Here is a 24,413-nt window from a genome sequence, read left to right as displayed (position 1 = left end):
AAATTGTGCTGCTGAGAAATAATAGCTATTGAAGATAGAAGCTGAGTTTTCGGTGAAATGGATATAAATAAATATATACATTTGACTTCTATGTCGCCCAATCCCAAAGGACACATATACTGTATATGTAATATGACAAAGCTAAGGTTAATGTACTGGTAGATTTAAAAAAAACCTTATTGATTACTGCATAAAACAGAAAATATGCACTTATGACTTGTAATTTTGATGATTAGAAAAAAATGTATATAACAGAAAAAAAATAAGGTTTTTTTTTTGTAATCTTAGATTATTATTATTATTAATCTTAGAGTAAGAAATAATTTTGTAATCATACTTTTATTAGCTGCAAAGGAAATCAGAAGTTTCTTTCTGTAGTTTCATTTTATCTTTTCTTTCTGCCTGTTTAGACTTTATCTTTTCATTGTTTTCTTTATTATATTACTTTTTGTTCACTTTTATTTTCTCTTTAATAAATTTAATAAAAAATTTAAAATAATAAAGGTTTTAAAAACTGAAAACTGTCTAGTAAGTTTCAGAGGCTTCAAAAATAGCATTACTGTAGTATCATTCAACATTTCTGATGCCAAATGCAGCCTAATGCAGTTCTTATCCTCTGTCTGCTTCCAGCTGCACGTTCTGCAGTATATAATAAACAACTATAATCCAAAACTAAATATTGACTATAGCCAAGATACAGTCAATGCAATTTTTTTGGTCATGATATTCTTGTACACAATTTACTAATACAAAGTCTATTTGTTTTCTGACTTTCTTAGCATGGAAGGGATCAAGCTAGTAATACCACTAGTTATTTTTTTATTTTGTGCCTTGCCTTCTTTGCATAAATCATTTAAAATTATATGTATTTTAAATACATATATATGTATCAATGTAAAATACATATTTCTACTTTAGATTTGCTGTGTTGCACATAGCAGTATAGACAGAATAAGGTATTTATCTACGGGACCGTCTCCTGCTGCATATCTCCCAGAGACCAATAAGATCACACCGAATTGGCCTGCTCTGGGTTCTGTCAATTAAGCAATGCAGGCTGGTGAAACTTCAGAGAGGGCCTTTTCTGTGGCTGCCCCGGCTCTATGGAACCAACTCCATAGTGTCTGTACTACTCGATGTCTGTACTACTACCACCCTACTGGCCTTCCGAAAGGCCACAAAGACCTGGCTGTGCCGGTAGGCCTGGGGGCCATGAAACTGACATCTGTCATGGCCAAGTATGTGTGTTACCTGGATTGATTGAGTGTTTTTTAATTGGGGTTTACAGTTTTAGATTTTCCTTATTTAACTTCTTTTTTACTGTATTTGGTTTTTTTATATTGTTGTAAGCTGCCCTGAGTCCTTCAAAATTGGGCAGCATAAAAGTCGAATAAATAAATAAATACATACATACATATATACATACATACATACATACATACATACATACATACTCGTGGGATATGATAAGCTACATTTGTTAACAGGAACACAACAAAGATTATCAGAATAGCTGAAACATAAAGTGGTTTCTTCCAACTTGATGATATTGCACGGTTTGCAGCAATATAATAAACAACTTTTGCTTCTAGCTTTTTTTTTTTTTTAAAAGGACTATGAAAACATTATATGTCTGTCCAATGACATTTAATTGAGAGTTACAACATTTCATTGAAAGCTATGCCAGGTATTATTTAATGACATAGAGTCGCTTTAAGAGGGATATGGGAGGTCTCTAAATATTCATTCTCACAAACTGATAACCAATATAAATGCCAGATCACACTATGTTTACTCAGTAATAATAACATTGGCCCACAAGCAAGAAGAGGTAAGATCTAAAACAGAAAAATTAATAGAAAATGAAGAAGCTGAGGTGCTCTGGGACATTAGAATTCAAAGAGATAGGCACCTGCAACGTAATACCCCAGACATAACCATTGTTGACAAGAAAAAGCCTGGATGGTGGATGTGGCAGTACTTGGAGACTGCAGAATAGAAGAAAAGGAACTGGAGAAAATTAACAAAATATAAAGACCTGCAAATAGAAGCAGAATTGATTGTGGCAAAAGAAAACAAAGGTCGTGCCAATAGTAATAGGTGCCTTGGATGCAATCCCAAAACAACTGGAATACTATCAACATTGAAAAAATAACACGACCCAATTGCAAAAAGCAGTGTTATTTGCAATGATACTTTTAATACCATCAAACATCACCATCTCCCTAACTCCTGAGAAGGACTTGGTAGATGGATACAAATATCAAATCCATTCTGGATATCTGGCTGATTGTGTGACAAAACCATAATAATAACTCCAGATGTTGCTGACCACTTCAGCTTGTCTTTGTGTTCCAATAACAATTGGAAACTGACCTGTTGAACATTTTCTTGAAGAAGATCTCCCAGGATCTCAACCAAATCAGAGAATGTTGGCCTTTCTTTGGGATCTCCATACCAACAATTTAGCATTATTCTGTAGCTGCAAAGAACCATTTTTTCATAAGGTTAGTCAGGTATAGATGGAATGGAAAAGCTCTGTAAAGGAAAAACCCAACCTTAAACTGGACACTGTACTTGAGACTGGTTGTGTTACTACAAAAGAGATGTAAGCAGCTAGGCTATAATTCATCTCAGTCTCCCATACAAGAAGCTCTGAAACCTCCTGCATATCTACAATTTGTTGATTTAGTATCTTCATTGTTGGCTATATATTGACTCACATTTCTGCAGTAGCATATTCTGGAGCTCTCATCCTGGTGCCATCTTTTAGTCTTTGGCAAAATTCCTCATTGATTTGTACTCCAGGGTAAGGGGAGGCTCCTGAAAAGATGCAGTGCCATAAAGAGAAAGGGGAAGAAAAGAAATAATAGATGTATTTTCACAGCTGCACCTACCCCCTGTTTTGATGAAACGCAGCACTGTAAAATACAGGAATTTTTTTTAATTAAAAAAATTACTTCTGTAATGGAATCTATTTCACAATGACTGTTTTGCAGCTTTTCAGAAGCCATTAAACAAGCTGAAACATCCTCTGTAAAAAGGGTCAGAATCACAAGATTCGTTTGTGGTTGTTCAATAAATAAGACATTTTCAAGCCTTAATTACTAAATTTGGCATGATATGGAAATGTTACAAACAGTCCCAGAATTAAAAGTAAAGTCCACTTCAAAATAACTTTGAATTTATGGATGATGATGATGATTATTTCTATGCCGCCCAACTCCCTAGGGACTCTATGTGGCTCACAGCAAAAATATAAAACATCAATAATAATACAAAAACCTCTAAAAACAGTTTAAAAACAGTTTACAATATGTTGTGGTTAGCTCTGGCCCGTCTCCTGCCTCAGTTTTCAATATCTTGTGCAATGGGTGGAGGGTGAGCCTGATGATTGTTCGTGGATGGAGGCTTCCCTGGTGGATGCTCCTGTCCTTGTCCGGGCGTTTCATGACCAATTTCCACAGCAGCCTCGTCCCTTGCGCTGGAGCCAGGGGAGGGGCCTTCTGGGAGGGGATGGTGTTGTGGTTAGCTCTGGCCCAGCTCCTGCCCCAAGGAATGTGGAGGTGGAGGTGGGGAAAACATCCACATGTCACAGGCATGTTTTGCTCCCAAAAGAATCTGCTGACCAATAGAATCTCCTCTGACCAAGGAAGTGTGAGTGACAGGGAAGAGGGAAGTTTGGCAGACAGCCTAGGAGGAGATCAATCTTCCTTATCATCCCTGGATTCTGAACAAGAACCTATGACAGACCCACGCATCTGGAGAGTGATGCATAGGAGAGAACAACTGAAGGATTATTACAGGAGATAAGTGAGGCCACCTGTGGTTGGGTGGGGCTGCTGTAATTAGTGCGACAGATAAAAAGAGCAGCGTGCTGGTTTAGCCTTGTGGAAGTTTATCTGATTCATAGTTCGTCAAGACCGTGGTTTTGCTGTTTCCCTGTTCAAGACTGTGTGTGGACTTTCTGGACTTTGAAATTTGGACTCAATTTCTCAGTTACTGGGTGAGAAATTGGATTGCATTTAACCTGTGCCTCGTGTGTACCAGAAAATCCCTTTGACATTTAAAAAGGGAGTTTTTTCTGCTTTTCTGTTGATAAAGACTTTTGGTTTTCCTTCTATCGTGTGGTGTGTGTCTTTCTGGGCTAATTACCCTGTAATTACGGGCAGTTGGGACACGCCGGCAGAACACAATATAAACAATTAATCCCTGTATATCATTTATGGCTGGATCTCGCTGGTTACCACCATAAGATCAACAGCCCTAGGCATGCGCGGAAGCAGAAAACCTTGCCGGAACACGGGTGCCCCTATGTTCTCCATTCATGATTTCGCTATCTGCACAGGCGCAGCAGCATAACTGCTGAAACTCACGGGACCTCCAGAGCTGCAGAGGCGAGCTTGACTAGGGGTTCTGGCTAATATCCCACCACTGGCCCTAGGCCTGTCGGAAAAGCCAGGTCTTTACCGCTTTCCGGAAGGCCAATAGGGTGGGAGTAGTCTCTGGATCTCAGGAGGTAACTGGTTCCAGAGAGCCAGGGCAGCCACAGAGAAGGCCATCCTCTGTAGACCCACCACCTGACACTGTTTAGCTGATGGGACCCATAGAAGACCAACTCTGTGGGCCCTAACCAGTCGCTGAGAGTTATGTGGTAGAAGACGGTCTCAAAGATAGTCTGGCTTTAAAGGTAATGACCAACACCTTGAATTGCATCTGGAGACCAATTGGGAGCCAGTGCAGTTTGCAGAGAATTGGTGTAATGTGGGTGTATCTAGGTGCACCCACAACTCGAATTATCTATGTAATTTGCTTGACAAGAATATAAAAATGGCTTGTGATTATTTTTAGGATGTTTTTTTAATTTTAAAATCTAGCTTATAGTGCTAGTTGTTGGTCTCTCATCCAAACACTAACCAGGACTGATTCTGCTTAGATTTTTGAGCTCAGTTAAAATCAGGTAGATGTTGCCATTTTAATTAAAGCCGAACCATAACTAAAATCTGGTTTATAACTTTTGAGATAGCAGATCATTGACATATACAGCATCCAGTCATAAGTTTTGTAATTATAAAACAAGTAAAGTGGCAGATGAATTTTGGAATTGATCACTTAACTGTAGGAAATACAGATGGAGGGGGAACAATCATGAAATATGCGGAATCTCGCAGTCTACTTTTAAAATTGTATCCTCATATAAAGATAACTAATCCCATGAAGAGTGCAAATATTTAATACTTACCTAAAGAGAATATCTCCCACAATAGGACTCCAAAGGACCAGACATCACTCTGAGTAGTGTAAACTTTGTCAAATATGCTTTCTGGAGCCATCCACTTGAGTGGAAGACGGGCCTATAGTACAGTAATAGCAAGATACATATATTGCAGTGGAATAAAAACAATATTTTTTTTAAAAAAACAGGAAAGTCTCCAGAAATTCTATAATGCGGTTTGAAGATGGGCAGAAAATACAATAAATAAAAAAAATTCAAATAACAGAATGTTGCCATCTGGCATAATCTTATCTGCCTAAGCATTGTAGCTGCCTTAGATGTGAATTCCAAAACAAGGTAGAAAAGTGAAATTTGGCTCACATTGAAATTCAAAAATGTACTGATTATAAAAAAACTGAAGTATTTCAAGATTATTTAAATATTATTTACTTATTTTCTCAAAGTAGTTTTGTAGACTATGGGTTTGCAAGAAAAAAAGTCCTATCTTCTATTTTATAATTTATTTATTTTTTAAAAGTTGTATCAGTAAATGGAGATGGTGTCTGACTCTGCTTGCAAACCCCACTAATGGGTATTGAATCTCTTACTGTTGACTTTTAATTGACATCAACCCCAAACAGCATGTTAATAGCAAGGGATTGTGGTACGACAGCCTATAAGGGCTGTAGATGGCCCAAAGCAGGTATATATTTCCATATTGTGCACTGAACTTAATACTTTATATCAAAAAATGACGCTAGATAAAACATTTGTCTGCTTCATTTCTTCAGGTACTTTAACTTTTTTGGGACAAACATTTCCTCTCCATTGGGTTGCCCAAAAGTCATCAATAAATAAAATAAATCCAAAATCCATAGAGGCAATATCTTCATTGTGCTAATTAAATATCTGCACAATAGTATTCAATCCACTATGAATTTTGGTTCCCCACCCCACCTCTTATGTTTAACACAGCTATATTGATTTTTTAAAAATAATCAGACTGGAAGATACTGACTGGCAACCAACTTCAAAAACCAGTTCCTTTTTATCCAAAGGACAACCCAGAACTCACACTGCCCTTCCTGACATAGTCAGGGTCCTTGTAGATATCCCGAGCCAGACCAAAGTCACAAATCTTCACCACATTGTTCTCTGACAATAAGATGTTCCGAGCTGCTAAGTCTCTATGGATACACTACAGAAAAATGCAGAAGGAGGTAGGGAGAAATTCAAAATAAATTAAATGTTAATACAAAATTTTCAGAAAAGACAGAAAAACTGAAAAACAGAAAAATGCTTAAATCTCTCTCAGGCTTATACTCTCAGTGAAAGACATAAGTAAAAAAGCAAGAAATCCTTTCCAGAAAGTACTGAAGTATGGTCTCTCTCAATTATTTACAAAACCACAAATATGATTTTAAGGGAAAAAAAAAGTAAGAAATGCTGCTCTGAATCAGATCAAAGGCAATCTGGTCCAGTATCTTGCATCTCACAGGTGCTTCCAGAAATGCATAAGCAAACATAAGTAAACCTTGCTCTCAATAGCTTTATATTATCTCTGCTTGACTAAGCATCTGAAACAAAGTGACACAGGTGGGACATATAATAAAATTGTATTCCAATGGTGTGGCAGCCAGCCAGACAGCTATGTGTTTCAGGGATGTTGCATTTCCCCCTTATACATTCTAGAAGACAGTTGGATAAATTATAAAAAGTGCCCAAATGACTATTTCATAGAAACATAGAAACATAGAAGACTGACGGCAGAAAAAGACCTCATGGTCCATCTAGTCTGCCCTTATACTATTTCCTGTATTTTATCTTACAATGGATATATGTTTATCCCAGGCATGTTTAAATTCAGTTACTGTGGATTTACCAACCACGTCTGCTGGAAGTTTGTTCCAAGGATCTACTACTCTTTCAGTGAAATAATATTTTCTCACGTTGCTTTTGACCTTTCCCCCAACTAACTTCAGGTTGTGTCCCCTTGTTCTTGTGTTCACTTTCCTCTGGAAGAGCAGCTTTGGCTTCTCCTATGTTAGGCATCAATGCTCCACTGTGTAAACCAATAGACACACAGAAAAAAAATGTCCAAACAGTTCACTTGGATGGATTTCATTTTATTGCATCCTCCCATGGTCAGCAAAATGGGGCCCCAGATTTTTGGGGGTAATATGCTGATGTGTTTATAGCATTGCTCAGAGTGTATTGTATTTATATACTGTGGTGCAGTATATAAATCTAAGTGCTTTTGCTATTGCTATGTGGCCCTACATGTGACCTGTGCAGTGGGTGGAAAAAAACAGTGTCTCTCCTTTATTGGATAACTCCTTCCCAATCTTTAAATCATCTGTTGTTGAACAGATGGCTCAACCCATAATCAGGCCTTTTGTCAACATTTGCGTTCTACTTCAGACCTGTTCCTGCTCTCACCCCATTAGGAAAGCAGCTTTTCTTCCACAGACAGTGGAATCCTCTAATCCCATGATGGCGAACCTATGGCACATGTGCCATAGGTGGCATGCAGAGTCATATTGTAGGGCACGCAAGCAGTGTTCCCTCTAATTTTTTGGGGGGATGGGCGGAAAAGTATAGTGTCTGAGCGGCAGTCCCTTCAGGACTGGGCAGCACAGAAATAATAAATAAATAAATGATTGAATGAATAAACAAAAAACAAACAAACAAACAAACAAAAAACCCACCCTGTTTTGCCTAAGAGAATTTCAAAATAAAATACTGTACTGTGTGTCTATAACAGTGAGCTCATAATAGGGCAACTCTATCAATATCAAAATGCCACTTAAATAGTTGAGCTAGTTTCAAACTAGATTTTGATTTTCTTTCGCTCTTCCTTACTCCCATTCTTTTTCTTTCTCTTTTCCTTCCTCTCTTTTTTCTATCTGTTTCTCTCTCTTCCTCTCTCTCTCCTTCCCTCTCACTCTTTCCCTCTCGGCTTCTGGGCAGGTTTGGAAAACTCTGAGTTGATGATGATTTTTAAGTGAGCGATTGCTCACTGCTCAGCTTAGAGGGAACTATGCACGCAAGACTTTGCCATGCTTTCAGCCTTGGGAAAGGCCATTTTGCCATCTGGATTGTTCAGGGAAGCTTCCTTGAAGCCCGAGAAGCAAAACAATTGCCCAACGGACAAACCAGAAGTTTGGAAAAACGCATTTCCGGTTTGCCGTTGTGCTGTTTTTTGCACTTCAAAGGGTTCAGATAAGCTTCCTGAAGCCCTGGAGTGAAAAAAAATAGTAACAATGGTCAAACCAGAAGTGCGTTTTCCAAACTTCCGGTTTGCCCGTTGTGCTGTTTTTTGCTTCAAGAAGCTTGCATGAACCTTCCGGAGTGCAAAAAATAAGCACAATGGCAAACTGGAAGTCCGTTTTCCTGAACTTCTGGTTTGCCTGTTTGGACATTTTTTTCACCTACCAGGCTTCAGAAAGGCCTGTGCACATGTGCGGGGGTTTGCGCATGAATGGGGGGAGGGAAGGGGTGTGGGCACATGCACACATGCTAGCACACCCCCACACACCCCTTTTGGCACACGAACCAAAAAAGGTTCGTCATCACTGCTCTAATGGCTTTCTCTAGTTTTTATCAAAGCTTCTCTATATTTGTTTTCATCCTGTATCAATCTGTGGGCTATTGATATTTCTCCCCAATAATAACTATAAAGAGAACACATATGTTGAGATGGATGAATGGATGGACAAATAGATCAGTTACCTTTCTAGAGGCGAGAAACTCCATTCCACGGGCAACCTGAAAGCTGTAGCAGATCAGATCTTCCATTGTCAGAGGGCTTTGCCATAAATCATCCACTGTATAAAAGTGCAAGTAAGAAGGTTACATTTGGTAGGTTGGCAGTGGAGTCTTCGGAGAGTCGGAGAGGGGCGGCATACAAATCTAATAAATTATTATTATTATTATTATTATTATTATTATTATTATTATTAAATTAAAAGAAAATGTTACTTTCTCCAGGCAACAGGATATACTATAAGGTGTACCACTGAATTTTGAGGAATGGAAGGATGTCCCACAGAAATTTTGCTAAGTAGAAAAAGGTAGTGGAATAACTGGGATCAATTACTTTTGTCCGGGAACAATGTTATTATTGATTATTAGTTTGTTGACAAGCAAAGTGGCTGACAAGCTAAGAACTAAGGCATTGTATGCAGGTAAAAACTTAGCATTACAACCAAATTATGTCCACACGACTCCTCTCATTCCTATCACACCCTATCCCAACACTTTAAGGAAAAGCTAAGTGGTGTTGACATAGAAAAGGCATACTTCCTAAGTAGTCACACTAGATGGTGACATTTCAGAGAAGGAACCTGGAGCATGCTTGCCCTACCCAATTTAGTAGAACAAATGGATACCCACACAGGGAGAGGTGGTCTTCCAGATAATCTGGCCTGATGCCATTTAAGATTTGTTAGGAGTGAAAGACCAGGTCTATAGATGTGTTTTGCTTCAGGTGATCGGGACAAAGGAGAACCCACTTGCAAAGATTTCAAATCAATGTTTTTTAAAAAAAATGATTTGTACAAACAAGGTCAGTCTCTAATTCCATGTTGGCAGCGCTCCCAGTCAGACTGCCTAATAGATAACCAACGGCTGCATCTGAGAGCCAAAGCCAATTTAGACATTCTTCAGTGATCTAATGTTTGTTTTTAAACACACACAGTCTTCAAATGTTCCTCAGACAGCTGCATCTCTGCACAATTAATTTAAAGGGATAACCACAGTTTGCCAGCAAAGCATTTCTGGAACCCCAGATCTAAGACCTTCTCCATTACAAACTTTGAAACTCCATACCTCTTTACCTGTAAATCCTCACTTATATACTGTCTGGGTGTGGTCAACTGTTTCCTAGATATATTCACTGTCTAGACTTTCTTTCATAGAGATATCACTTCTAGAACTTTCCCCATAAAGATATTCCTGCCTGCTTTGTGACCTCCTGACCCAGGCATCTAATAGGGGCTCCTGAACCCCAATGTCTCCCCCCTCTTCTGAGTCAGACATTACCATAATTGGGGTTTCTATAATCTCTGGTGGTTCCTCAGGTTTCTCAGATTCAAATTCTCCCTCACTCTCACTCTCTGACTCAGTTGTCAAAAACACTGGCCTAGGATACCAAGACAAACCCAGTTAATCCTCCTCACAATATGAAGGTTCAATGAAACTGAATTAGTGCTAAAAGCCTGAGCTGAATAAGGCTCAATTACATTCAAAGGGAGTTGGGCTTAGTTCTCTTGTGGCTACGTAGGAATTCTAGGCTGATACCTGCTTTTACTCCACCCCTGTTGTGCCATCCCTTCTCCTATAGTTTTAAAAGTGATAACCAACCCCTCGAAAGCCAAGTCAGTGCAACTGATGAAGCATTGCTATAGCATGGACAGTCTGACAGGTACTCAATACTATGCAAGCAGCCACATTTTGGACCCAACCTCTGGGTGAACTTTAAAAGCAGTTCATATAAAGCACATTGCAATAATCCAAACAAGAAATGACAAAGACTTGGGTGACCATAAGCAAGTGCTCCCAGTCCACAAAAGGGCACAATTGGCATGTAAGATGAATCTGTACAATGAATCTCCCCTCAAGCAGCAGTTGGGAGTCTAAGAGGACCCAGTTCTGTATAATTTAGTTCAAGTGAAAACAACAGAACTTAAACATACATATAGCTGTATGCTAGGTAGCAAGTGCAATAGTGCTGAGAACATGGCCAAACTTCACACAAGTTATATGGCATCTCTTTATTAGATATCTATCCATTAATTGAAGTAAATCTTTTATCTGCCAGAAGTTAGCAGTTTAATTATGATAGATTTAACAGCAAATAAACATGAATTCTCTCAAAGAAATTGAGACTGAATTGAGTATATCTCTTTTTTTAGGGGGGCAGCTTTCTACATCTGTTTCCTGATTGAAAAAAGAAATACATGAGCAGTCAGATAACAACATTTCTTGCCTGCAGGAAAACAGTGTTTCTTTTTGCCCTGGCGCTGCAAACGATTAATATCATGGAATGATACTGATCTTTTGTAGAATCATATAACTTTGCATGTGACCTTAGCTAAAGTGGTAAATATTTCTGGAAAGTTTTATATATTCATGAAGTGACAGACAATGGTGTGCCCGGAAAGGCCGGAGATTGCTTTGATAAAAAGCAATAAAAATATCTGGTGTCTAAGAGAGAATTGGGAAGGACTCCTATTTTTCCAACAATATGAAAGAAAAAAATATTTTTATGATTACAATCCAGCTTGTTTAGTGATTATGTTAGCATAATTATTGTAACTGCTATTCATATTGGTGAAATTTCTCAAAGATATATCTGAATAAAATTGCTTCAGCTATACAACTAGTAATAATTGTATTCATTAATAAAAACTATTATCAAACCTAATTATAAAACAGGATGAACACAGAGGTTTTTTGTCAACATTATGCATATACTCTTATCCAAATAAAAGTATTCCTCTTCTTTTCTCTTCTCTTCTCTCTCTCTCGCACACACACACACAACTACTCACAAAATATTTCTGAAACTGAATTTAATACATAAATCTCAAATTCATTCAGTGCTCAATATTCTGAATTAATCTGCCCCCTCACCCTTAATTCTGTCTCTTTCAAATACCTAAGATATTGTTTCTGGATCTGCTGAATTTTGAAGACACATTTAATAAAAAATAAAAGGGGCTTTCAAGGAGATATTAACCTAGTCTCTAGGGAATCACATACAGCCATTGTCATGAAATCCTCACTCCTATTACAGGCATACCTTCATTCATTTTCATTTGATGGCAGACACTATATAATTACATAACACAATCCCCTGAACATTCTGGGTCTTTCCATTGTGACCTAATTCTTATGAAGAAAAACTTAAAATAATGATTCACTGTTTCTCCCTATCCTATAAACCAGTGTTTTTCAACCAGTGTGCCGTGAGGCATGGTCAAGTGTGCCATGGGGAAATTAAACATGGGTCCCCAAACTATGGCCCGTGTGCCGGAAAAAGCCGGTGGAGGCCATTTATCTGGCCTGCCACAAGCTGCCTCCATCCGAACATAAACATTCCCCTCACAATCCCTCCAGCTATCAGCGACAGGAAGAGTGGAGGCACAGGAAACGCTCACTGACCAATCACCTTCTAGTATTGATCCCGACCACTAGTGATGAACCAATAGCAGGCCACTTCTCATCCACACCCAGGAAGGTCCCCCCACTTGTCATTGTGTGGCTGTGGCGATTAGTTGAAGCTGCTACTCCTCCCCATGGTCCCAATTTCTAATCCTGGTCAGGACTGGCGGCAAATGTTGCCACCACCGTTCCCTGAAAGCTGCAAACGTGCGCGCGTGCACACCCCAAAATACCTCCGCGCGCACCGTTTTTCACGGCCGCGCTCCCCATCTCCCTGCCAGCCCGCGGGGGTGGGCGGGGGCGGGGAGGCACCGGCAGCAGAAGGGAAGGGAGCAGCGGCCGCTTGGAATGGTCCGCAGAACTCGCCCAGGAAAGCCTCCAGGAAGCGGCGGTAGGAGCGCTCCTCCGCCAGGCTGCAGGGGCCGCCTGCGGCCATCGCGGCTTCCTCTGCTCGCTCGCCCGACCCGCCGCAGCCCCAGCCGCCCAGCCAGTCCCGAGAGCGCGCCCCTGCCCAGGATCCCCGCGCCCCGCCCCCGCATATTTATTTATTTATTTATTTATTTATTTATTTATTTATTTATTTATTTATTTATTTATTTATTTATTTATTTATTTATTTATTCTATGCCACCCAGTCCCAAAGGGACTGTCGCTCAGACACTATACTTTTCCGCCCACACCGAAAAAAAATTAGAGGGTACATTGGTTGCCACCACTAGATGAAGCCTCAGCCTCAGCCTCAGCCTCAGCTGGTTATGTCTATCCTGATGGTGTATTTAGATATTTGACCCTTTTCTTTTTATAAGAGGCCCCCGCAGAAGGTGATATACAATGCATCACAATGCTATATGTATAATATGTACTGTGTTAGAGTGTCATTTTGTGTCATTTTGGTTGGTGGTGTGCCCCAGGATTTTGTAAATGTAAAAAACGTGCCGCGGCTCAAAAAAGGTTGAAAATCTGCTATAAACTACCAAGAACTCATACCACTGTTACCATTGACACTGATAATGAATAGTCCAGTTCTTCAAGCTCTCCATGTAAAATATATAAAACTTCCAGTATCTTGCCTGCCCATTTTTTTCCTAATAGCTAAGGTTAGGATAAATAGTAATCCACATAGTTACCATTATTTTTCAAGATTTGTTAACATTATGATTTAAGAAACCATGCACAATGGTTATAGTTCAGCTCTCTGAAGGAAAAAACAGTTTTTTACCTTCCTGTATGAAATGTGGTGATGAAGCTGTCTGACTCTTGTTCATTAGAAGTCTATTAAAAATTGCACTGTCATGGCTGCACGACTGGCTTCTTTTGTCTGCTCGAACTGCTTCTACAATGGAACGAACTTGGATGCGCAGCCTTGGGGATTTTTCCTGGGAAGACAACCGGATAACAAAAGTTAGCAATAGCAAAAAGACTTATATTTAGATACTGCTACACAGTGCTTTATAGCCTTCTCTATACGATTTACAGATTCATCATATTCCCCCCCTTCCCTCCATTCCCTTCCCTCTGCTCTGTTTCTTCCTGTAACAGTCTTTCTCCATCCTCCATGTTCTCAGAATATGTTGGCTGTCCCATCACAGTTTAGTGTGCTTGTCTTGCATGAAGAAGACTGAATGACTGCAACAGCAATAGCACTTAGACTTATTTGCCACTTCACAGTGCTTTTACAGCTCTCTCTAAGTGGTTTACAGAATCAGCATATTACCCCCAATAATTTGGGTCCCTATTTCACCGACCTCGGAAGGATGGGTGAAATGAGGACCCACTGAGCCACCAAGGCCCATACTTATTAGGAAGTAAATTATTCAGTGATTCAATCAATGGGGATATTTCTTCTCATATTAGATCAAACAGTCCAAACACACTAAACTTTATTGAGCAGGTAGAAAGGTAGAGTAAACATGGGAATAGCGGACATACAAGTCACAACACAGATGAACCCATACAGCTTATAAGGTGGATGTTGAAAAGAACCGTTGAACTTACCTGAACGGTCTTCTTGCTGCACTGCGAAGAGAGTCCAAGGTGGGTAGTACTTCAGCCTTATTGGCAGGGACTGAGTTAAAAATTAGCATAATTATTATGTCCCGCCCACCACTGCCCCCTTCCAGTCAGTGATAAAAATGAAGGAATAGTGAAAGGAAACAAACTTTATTTAACAACTATTAACCTTCAAGAAACTGCACACCTGGGCTAATAAGCCGGGTGGGTTTGGACTCTCTTCGCAGTGCAGCGAGAAGACCGTTCAGGTAAGTTCAACGGTTCTTCTCCACTGCACTGCTCAGAGAGTCCAAGGTGGGATATACCCAAGCCACACTTCAGGGAGGGATAGGCTGGACCAGGGGCGCTGGAACACAACCTCCCTGTAGCACTCTTCTGCCGAAGGCTGCTTCCGTCGAAGCAAAGGAGTCCAAACGATAATGTCTGATAAAAGTCGTGCGGGCAGCCCAGGTTGCTGCCCTACAAATGTCCTCAATCGGTGCTTGTGTAGTCCAAGCCGCTGTGGTAGCCGCGCTTCTGGTAGAGTGAGCAGTAATCCAACCCGGTAAGGGTGTCGACGTGGTTTTGTATGCCTCGATGATACAGGTCCTGATCCATCTGCTAATCGTCTTAGCTGATATTTTCCTTCCCATGGAGGATGGAAGAAAGGACACAATGAGGGCCTCCGACTTTCTAAAGGTGCTTGTGCGGCGGATATATATCTTTACGGCTCTTCTAACGTCCACCTTATGCCACCGTAGCTCTGATGGATGGGAGCCATGGGTGCAGAAATCCTGCAGAACAATGTTCTGAGCCCTATGAAACCTGGTGTTGACCTTGGGTAGGAAGCAAGGGTCCAGTCGTAGAGTCACTGTATCGGTATGGAAAACACATCGGTCTGGACGTACTGATAGTGCTGCCAGTTCGGAGACTCTACGAGCCGAAGTGATGGCCACTAGGAAGGCCACCTTTATCGAGAGAAGGCGAAGTGACACCTCCCTCAATGGTTCAAAGGGAGGTCCTGTCAATGCCCTCAGAACCAATGGTAAGTCCCAGGATGGAAAATGGTGTACGACTGGATGGGACAGATTTGCTGCCCCACGTAGGAAGTCCTTCACCCAAGGGTGATGAGAAATTGGGCGAAAGGGGTCTGGCCTAAGAATTGTTGCTATGGCCGCAACCTGTCGGCGGAGGGTGTTGGGTGCCAGCCCTTGTTCTAGTCCCTTCTGGAGAAATTCTAGAAGGTGTAGGACTGAAAATGATGAGGGGGAGACTCCTTGAGCCCTGCAAAAGGTGCAGTATGCTGCCCAAGTAGCCTGGTAGATACGTGTCATTGACGGACGGCGTGCTGCTTGAATGGTATTGATGACGCTGTCCGGAACTTGTCTTGCTCTCATGCGGTTCCCCTCAATCGCCACACGGCAAGCCTCCACCACTGTGGTTCCGGATGCACTATCGAGCCCTGTGTGAGAACTAGATGTTGGTGTGGGATTCTCCACGGCGGAAGGATTGACAGCTCCATCAGGTCGGCAAACCATGGGCGTCTGGGCCAGAATGGGGCTACGAGAAGAATCTCCGCCTCCTCGGAGATGATCTTGGCAATCACCTTGTGTAACAGGCAGACCGGGGGGAAGGCGTACAGAAGCCCCTTGGGCCATGGTGATAGCAGTGCGTTGACCTGTTCTGCCTCCGGCGTCGGGAAGCGAGAGAAGAACCTGGACAACTGGTGGTTGTGGTGCATGGCAAATAAGTCCACTATTGGTACGCCGTATCTGTGAACAATCAGTTGGAACACCTCCGTGTTCAGTGTCCATTCTCTGGGGTCGATTGTTGTGCGACTCAACCAGTCTGCCTGGGTATTCGCCACCCCCGAGATGTGCTCTGCCTGAATTGAGGCTAGATGTCTTTCCGCCCACGACATTAACACGTGGGCCTCCTGCATCAGGCGTCCTGAGCGTGTGCCCCCTTGGTGGTTCACATGTGCTCTTGTCGCCACGTTATCCGTTAATATTTATTTATTTATTATTTATTTATTATTTGGATTTGTATGCCGCCCCTCTCCGAAGACTCGGGGCGGCTCACAGCAAGTCGTACAAATCATAAATAATCCAATCAGTTAAAATTTAAAGCTTTAAAAAACCCCATATACTAACAGACACACACACAAGCATACCATGTATAAATTAAACATGCCCAGGGGGAGATGGTTCAATTCCCCCATGCCTGACGGCAAAGGTGGGTTTTGAGGAGTTTACGGAAGGCAGGAAGAGTAGGGGCAGTTCTAATCTCCGGGGGGAGTTGGTTCCAGAGAGCCAGTGCCGCCACAGAGAAGGCTCTTCCCCTGGGGCCCGCCAACTGACATTGCTTAGTTGACGGGACCCGGAGAAGGCCCACTCTGTGGGACCTAATCGGTCGCTGGGATTTGTGCGGCAGGAGGCGGTCTCGGAGATATTCTGGCCCAATGCCATGAAGGGCTTTAAAGGTCGTAACCAACACTTTGAATTGTGACCGGAAATTGATCGGCAGCCAATGCAGACTGCGGAGTGATGGTGAAACATGGGCATACCTAGGTAAGCCCATGACTGCTCTCGCAGCTGCGTTCTGCACGATCTGAAGTTTCCGAACACTTTTCAAAGGTAGCCCCATGTAGAGAGCATTACAGTAATCGAACCTCGAGGTGATGAGGGCATGAGTGACTGTGAGCAATGAGTCCCGGTCCAGATAGGGCCGCAAGCGGAGAGGGGCTGCATACAAATCTAAATAAATGAATGAAATGAAATGAAATGAACTGGTGCACCAGGCGAACCTGGGCAAACGCCCCCCTCGCCACAGCTGAGAGATGGTTTTCTAATGTGAGCTGTGGATCGAGGAGGACGCCCAAGTTGCGAACCCTCTCTGAGGGGGGTCAATAATTCTCCCCCCAGGGTAATGGACGGACAGATGGGATTGTCCTTGGGAGGCAAAACCCACAGCCACTCCGTCTTATCTGGGTTGAGTTTGAGTCTGTTGATCAGGACATGTTGGCCCTCTACCATATCCGTGAACGACTGCAGCGCCTTGAACACCGCTCGTAACTCCAACCTGTTGATATTGGGGTTCGCCAGGTCCTCTGGAGACCATCTGCCCTGGGCCACCTGGCCCCTTGAGTGAGCTCCCCAGCCGGAGAGACTTGCGTCGGTAGTGATCGTCACCTCCTGGTGAGACAAGAAGGGGGAGTGAAGTCCACCACGGGAGGGAGAGGCGAACTGTCGTGGTCAGGTGCACTTGTCTTTTTGAATTGCTGCTTTTGGAAGGGGAGGAGGAACCATTGCAGGGGGCGAGCATGTAACCGGGCCCACGGAACGATATTGATACAGGAGATGAACATCCCTAGTAGTTGTGACAGTTGTGCTAGGGAAGTTCTGTTGCGACGGGAGATGGAACGAATCAGTGTTATTATCCTCTGTCTCCTCTCTGATGAGAGGAAGACCAAGCCCGTCGCCGAATCTCTCATGGTGCCTAGATGGAGCAGGCGCATAGTTGGCTGCAAATGACTCTTGGCTCGATTGATGGTAAAACCTGCCCTTTCCAGAGAATCTATTGTCCGGGCCAGGTCTTGCTTGGCTTGTTGGGGGCTCCTGGAAAGGATGATAACGTCGTCTAAGTATGCTAGAAGACGAATGGATTGTGCCCTGAGGCTTGCTGTTAGAGTGTCCAAAAGTTTGGTGAATGTCCTCGGGGCTGAAGACAAACCGAAGGGCATGGCCTTGTACTGGTAGTGCTGGTTGAGAAGATAGAAGCGGAGAAATTGTCGATGTTGTGGATGGACCGGGACGTGGAGGTACACCTCCTTGAGGTCGATGGAAGTCATCCAGTCCCGTTGGCGGATGGACGCTAGTATGGTGTGTAGTGAATGCATTTTGAAGCATTGGTACCTGATGTACAGGTTCAGTTGTTTCAGGTTTAAAATCAGGCGGCACCCGCCGGAAGACTTGGGGACAACGAACACAATGGAATAGAACCCTAGTGTCTCTTGATGTGATTGTACAGGTTCTATTGCTCCTATGTCCAGGAGATGCTGGACCACCTGCAGGATGATGGATCGCTTTTGTGGATGACTCAGTGAGGTTTCTATAAACCTGTTGGGAGGCCGGTGTAGAAATCTTAGTTGTAGACCTTGAGCTATGGTGTCTAAGGCCCATACGTCTGTGGATATGGATTCCCAAAATTCGGTGAAGCACTGCAGGCGTCCACCGATGGGATTGTCCTGGGAGGAGTCACTTTTGCTTGCGATATCCTCCCCTATTGCCTCCTCGAAATGATCTGCGGGATTGCTGGAACTGCTGGTTTCTGTTCCCATAACCTCCTCGATCCGCTCGGTAAGTGGGTGTGTAGGTCCCCTGTCCGTAAGCCCTTGCGACCGGGGATGAAGTCGAGGGGGGGTCCGAATGAAAGGACTGCCTGTGAAAATATGGGGCTCCCCGTCTGTCCTGACGCCTTGCTGATCGTGGCAAAACTTTTTTCTTGTCTCTGTCCTCAATGAGGACTGAGTCTAGGGACTCGCCAAAGAGCTTAGAGCCCTGATACGGGGCCGCGGCAAGGCGCCATTTCGATTTAGCGTCCGCTTGCCACGAGCAAAGCCAAAGTAGGCGTCGGGCTGATAGGTTGGATGCCAAGGTGCGAGAGGAGAATCTAGCTGCCGCCAAGGTGGCGTCCGCTGAAAATTCGGTGGTGGCAATAAGCTTGTTAACATCTTGGCAGAGCCTGGCATCTTCCGGGCCTAGCCTGGTAAGCATGTCCTTCAACCATAGGATGGAGGCCCTGTTAAAGAAAGATGCGGCCGATGCCGCTCTGAGGGCCCAGACGGACAGTTGATGAATTCTCCTAATCATGTTCTCCGCCTTCCTATCATCCGGCTTCAGCCCGTCTGCCATGTCTGATGGCACGACTGCATTGGACATCAAAGACGTTACCGGGGTATCCACCGAGGGATACTGGAGCAAATCCTCCACCTCCGGATCAAAAGTGTAGAACTTCCTGTCCCAGGCTGAGGGCCCTAGGGCTGCAGTTGGCTGTTGCCAAGGTTTTTTGATATTCTCTGCAAAAATGGGTACTGCAGGAATGTGTTCAGATTCTTTTTGGGGCTCATTGATGAGCCTGGCTGCTGGCATGATGCCCACATCCTGGGCTGCTGGTTTTGCTGAGTTGTCAGGAGTCAAAGTGGCCTTGGCCTTATTCAACAAAACTCTGAAGAGAGACTGCTTGAATAGGCCTGCTAGTGGAGGCTGCTCAGGCAAGGTGGCCTCATCTCCGGATAGCTCATCCTCCTGGTCCATGGGCATCTCTCCAAGGCCTTGATCCTCCTGAAAGGATTCATGCACAGATGTGGCAACATCAGGTACAGTCCAAGGATCCTGCCTTCTAGGTCTAGGAAGAGGGGAAGGCCGCTGCTGGGCGCCCACTGCAATGCCTTGAGATTAGGCCGAGGCAATCATATCCTGCAAGGATGGAGACATTGTCTGCCAGTTGTCCATGGGTCCTCTAAGGCCTGCTGCAGTTGGTGTGAATGTTGCTGCAGCCTGAGGGGGTTGAGACCATGGCTGTATAGCAGGTCTGGACCATTCTGCTCTCTGACAGCCCTCTGCTGGTGGAGCACTCAAAGGGCGATCAGTTGATAAGCCTCCTGCCCCAGTGTAGTGAATGCCCTCCAATGCAGTTTCAGTGGTCAAAGGGCTCTGATGGTGTGGAGGAAAAGTGCTGGAGGGACTGGGCCCCTGTCTGGATTTGCTCATTTCCAGTTGGGTCTCTAGGGCTTTGATTCTTTTCTCAGCCTCCTTTAGGGCTGTTGAGGACTGAGAGGATTTCCCTTTTGACTTGCTACTATGGGACTTCTCCTTCCCCTTACTAGTTGAGGGGACAGCCGGTTCACCAGTATTACTTTGAGGTAACTGTGACATATTTGAGGGAAAGCTACTCACAACACTCGTAGGCAAGATAGTCCTATTCAATGCAAATCAATAGTGCCAATGACTCAGCTCTGTGTCGCCCAATTAGAGCGTCATTGCTCTCTAGTACCTCGATTGGCTTAGATCCAGCTAGGTGTGGCCTAGACCACTAGTATCCTGGTAGTGCCCTCTTAAAATGGCGGCCCTGGAGAGGCTAAAATAGCCTTGTCACCTCCTCAAGATGGAAGCCATGACGTAGACAGGGGAATAATGGCCCGAAAATGGCGGGAGAGGACTCTAAGGTCATATAACATTGCCAACTGCCGGCTTGACTCTGAGAGGCAAAACGCGCTCTTCCACGGCCAGCGGGATTCCCCTCACCGCTGCGCCTCGAATTGCGGGCTTTCTTGCCGCTTCCCAGCTGATTTGCCTTCCTGGGAGTTCCTCGCGGCAATCTAGGGCTGCACTTGGCGTTGTGCAGTTAGCGTGCAGAGCTTTCTTGCCGCTTCCCAGCTGATTAGCCTCCCTGGGAGTTCCTCGCGGCAATCTAAGGCTGCTCCTGCCGCTGTGCCGCTAGCCGCGGTATTTCCAGCCGCCTCACAGCTGATTAGCCTCCATTCGGAGCCTCGAGGTAGCCGCGGTTCCTCTCTGCCGGTAAAACCGATCTTGGAGGTGCTGGCCTGCGCTGGGTGTCCAGAAGGGAAAATGGACATGGGAGGTATGATCGCGGACGTCAGGGACCCCATACCAGCGAGCCCTGTCTGCAAGGCTATACTCCGGAGAGCAGAGGCCTCTCAGGGACTAGAAAGGTGGAGAACTATACCCCGGAGGGCAGAGGCTCTCATTCCCAAGGAACTCTGTCTTCATCCTGTAGAAAAGGAGAAAAAAGGGGAGGGGGAAAAACACGTTAGAACAGAATTTATTAAAACAGAGGAGAACAAAACTCATAGTCCCTACACTATGACTGAGTTTTTAAAACTGACTGGAAGGGGGCAGTGGTGGGCGGGACATAATAATTATGCTAATTTTTAACTCAGTCCCTGCCAATAAGGCTGAAGTACTACCCACCTTGGACTCTCTGAGCAGTGCAGTGGAGAATAAGAAATTCCTTATTTGTATCTTATAGTATTTCTAAATGCTAAATGCCCAGACAAATGGGAAGGGATGGAGAAAGACCTAGTCGCCTATTCCAATTATATTATTATCCAAAAAGGGTATGTGTTGCAGTATAGCATAAAATGTTAGAATAGGAATATATCATATTATATATATCTGGACCTCTAGCATAAAAATGCTCTGCTTACCCTGATTCTATTATAGCCAGGATGGGACGGTACTAACTTGCTTAAGTCTGCATTTCTGGTAAATTTGCAACAGGAAAACAACTGACCATAAAAGGGTTCAATAAACATCTAACTGATAAACAAGTTTACATCACTCCAGACAGGACATTATACGATCAAAGGGGGAAATTTACATTGCCTGAAGCAAAAACAGGACGAGACTGTGATAAAGGAGATTGGTTGTGATAAGGCAGAAGGCTTCAGAGAAATTAGGTGTGAGAAATATTTGCTCAAAGGAAAAGTTTCAAGGAAATTGGTTTGTGGTATCTGGGGGAAAGGAAGGACTCAAAGATATGTCATGTTTGTAGTTATGTTATTGGATGTTTGTGTATCACTTGACATGTACGTGTAATTATCCCCATCTGCTTATGCTCCAAATAAAAAGAGGTACACAACTCTATACTGTGTCACTTCACCCAGAGAGAAAATGTGTCCAAGTCTTCTTTCTAGGATTCGCGTTCGTGAGTGACCCCCCTTTGGCTGGGTTGCTCTTAGCCCCTTTGAAGACATTGTCTTGATCAGAGACTTTGCAGCATGCACAGTTATGCTGTGGACTCCATTGGCAAAGAATTTCAGCTGGTAGGGTCCAGGAGAAAAATGTTTTCTGCTGCAACTCCCACCATTTGGAATATTGTGCCTCTTGAAGTTAAGATCTTCCTCCACCCTCTTGGCCTTCCAATAGACCCTGAAAACCTCAACTGGCAATTTGCTTGGGAGTGCCAATGGGGTATTTTATTTCAAAGGTGGTTAGTAAAATTAGGAAGATTCTTCTCATAGCCCATTTGCATATTGGTCTCTTTTATCTAACTTTGATTAATTTTAATGTTTCTTATTATTATATCTTTTAATGTTTTTACAGGTCTTACTGTTTTATGTTAAGTTTTCATAATGTTGTAAGCCACCCAGGGTTGCTTGACAGTGAAATGGACAGCATATACATTTAATTAATAAATAAAGAGATAAATAAAAAAATAAGGTTTTGTGGGGAAAATTTCAGAGAAAAGTTTGACTATGATACCAAAGGTTGGACTTGTAGGTAGGTAGGAAGAAAGCATCAAATGTGCTACTGGGAAGACCAATGTGTTACAAGTAGTTTGGGAGATAATGAGATAGCAGCAGAAATCCCTTTGAAGAGTCTGAATGCTAATGAAGCCTACAATGAAAGGTACCATCTGTGCTGGGGGGGAAATGAACAAGGCTGTATGATTGGAATTGGAGTGTAAGAAGTATGAACCACGGGAAGCAGGATATCATCAAGAAAGAAATAGCTAGGATCAAAATAGGCATTCTTCCCATCAACTGGACTGGAAACAGTGACATTCAGCTAGATGAATTGACAGTGTCCTATTCTAGAAATGACAACATCAGAAGGAATGGGGGAGTGCTGATAACAAGCAAGAAAACCATCAAATAAGTTGAAAGCTTTGAAATAGTAAATTAAAGTATAATGGTGATCTGAATCAGAGCAAAGCTTCTGAATGTCACCATTTTCCAAATAAATGCACCTACAGAAACATCCAAAGAAGAAATAGAACAATTTTATGTTAACATTTGAAAAGATTACAGTAGTGCTAAAAAAGTACATAGTATAAACATTATGGAAATTTCAACCTCCAAATCTGAGAAAAAGCAGAAACCATTGACAGATTTCGTTTAGGAGAAAGGAATGCAGTAGGCAATCATGGTGAAGTTCTATCAAGAAAATATGCTGAGGATCTCTCTTATATCGTTTATTCAACTATTACACTATTTATCCACATGGATTTTACCAAATGGATTGTCTCACCTCCAAATCAATTATACCTAATGCAGCCAATAATGGAAAAGGTTATTGGATAAGCTGTATTTTCTTAATGACCACATGATTTATTTAACCACTGCAATGACTCCCTTTATGACTGTTAGTACAAGGTACATGGTTGTTAGGGTTTGCCATTGTAAAACTACCTATTGTAGTCTCTTGTACTATCACTTTAAATATTTTAGGCTGGTTCGCCATAAGAGGGCGCCAGTATTCCTTCCCTCAATGATGCTTTATCGCTCATTCACTTTTGTTTTGCCTTGAGGGGGAGTGTACTTGCTTAGTGCTTGTGTTTGCTTAGTGCTTGTTATGGATTGTTTCTATTTTGTATATCTGTAAATAGTACTTATTAAGCATAACTAAGTCTGTGTCTTTTTCTTTGGCTTTACCACACATCCACATTCTGTTAAAATTCTCTGCTCAGTGTATGTCAAAGGTCTCATAGCCTAGCTATACCGAGACATACCAACAATGACCATTGTAAAATAGTTGTAAAATTGAATCCCCAATTGTGATCATATGTTGAGGACTATGTGTACTGTGCACATCTTACACTGCAAATATTATTGAACAAGGAGATATTAGGCTTCACCAATAAGGTGATATCACTGGAAGCTTTCCAAGCTAAGAATATCTCATTTTACGTTGTTGGTTGGTTGATTGGTGCCTCATATTAGTCATGTCCTGCAATCAAATTGATTGGCAAAATCAGTTATGGTTAAAAAACCCCATGAGGTAGCAAAGGATTGCTATCATAAAAGAAGAAACTAATTTGTACAACCTCAGGAAGACTGCAGATAGCTAATCTATACATCTGAAATTGGACGAGATTAAACCAATGAAGACAGATACAAAGGTCCATCTATCCCAGTCTTCCTTTTTGCATTGCTGACTTCTACATGCCTTTGGCAGCTACAAACTGAATATGAGGACAAGAGTCTTTTCCATTGTTGTTCCCATGTAGCAGACATTCA

The 24,413-nt window shown here is 42.8% G+C and overlaps 1 protein-coding gene across 1 annotated transcript in view; it reads right to left on the bottom strand.

Annotated features, from left to right (window-relative positions):
- Window positions 1-24,413, bottom strand: part of FLT4 (fms related receptor tyrosine kinase 4) — a 147,021-nt gene that overhangs the window by 9,869 nt on the left and 112,739 nt on the right. The window contains 6 exon segments of the mRNA XM_070739087.1: window positions 2,377-2,482; window positions 2,724-2,823; window positions 5,243-5,354; window positions 6,291-6,413; window positions 8,948-9,042; window positions 13,602-13,758. Coding sequence (XP_070595188.1) covers window positions 2,377-2,482; window positions 2,724-2,823; window positions 5,243-5,354; window positions 6,291-6,413; window positions 8,948-9,042; window positions 13,602-13,758 — 693 coding nt within the window.

This window comes from Erythrolamprus reginae, chromosome 2, assembly GCF_031021105.1.
Source record: "Erythrolamprus reginae isolate rEryReg1 chromosome 2, rEryReg1.hap1, whole genome shotgun sequence".
NCBI lineage: Eukaryota > Metazoa > Chordata > Lepidosauria > Squamata > Dipsadidae > Erythrolamprus > Erythrolamprus reginae.
This window is presented reverse-complemented; position numbering and strand designations above follow the sequence as displayed.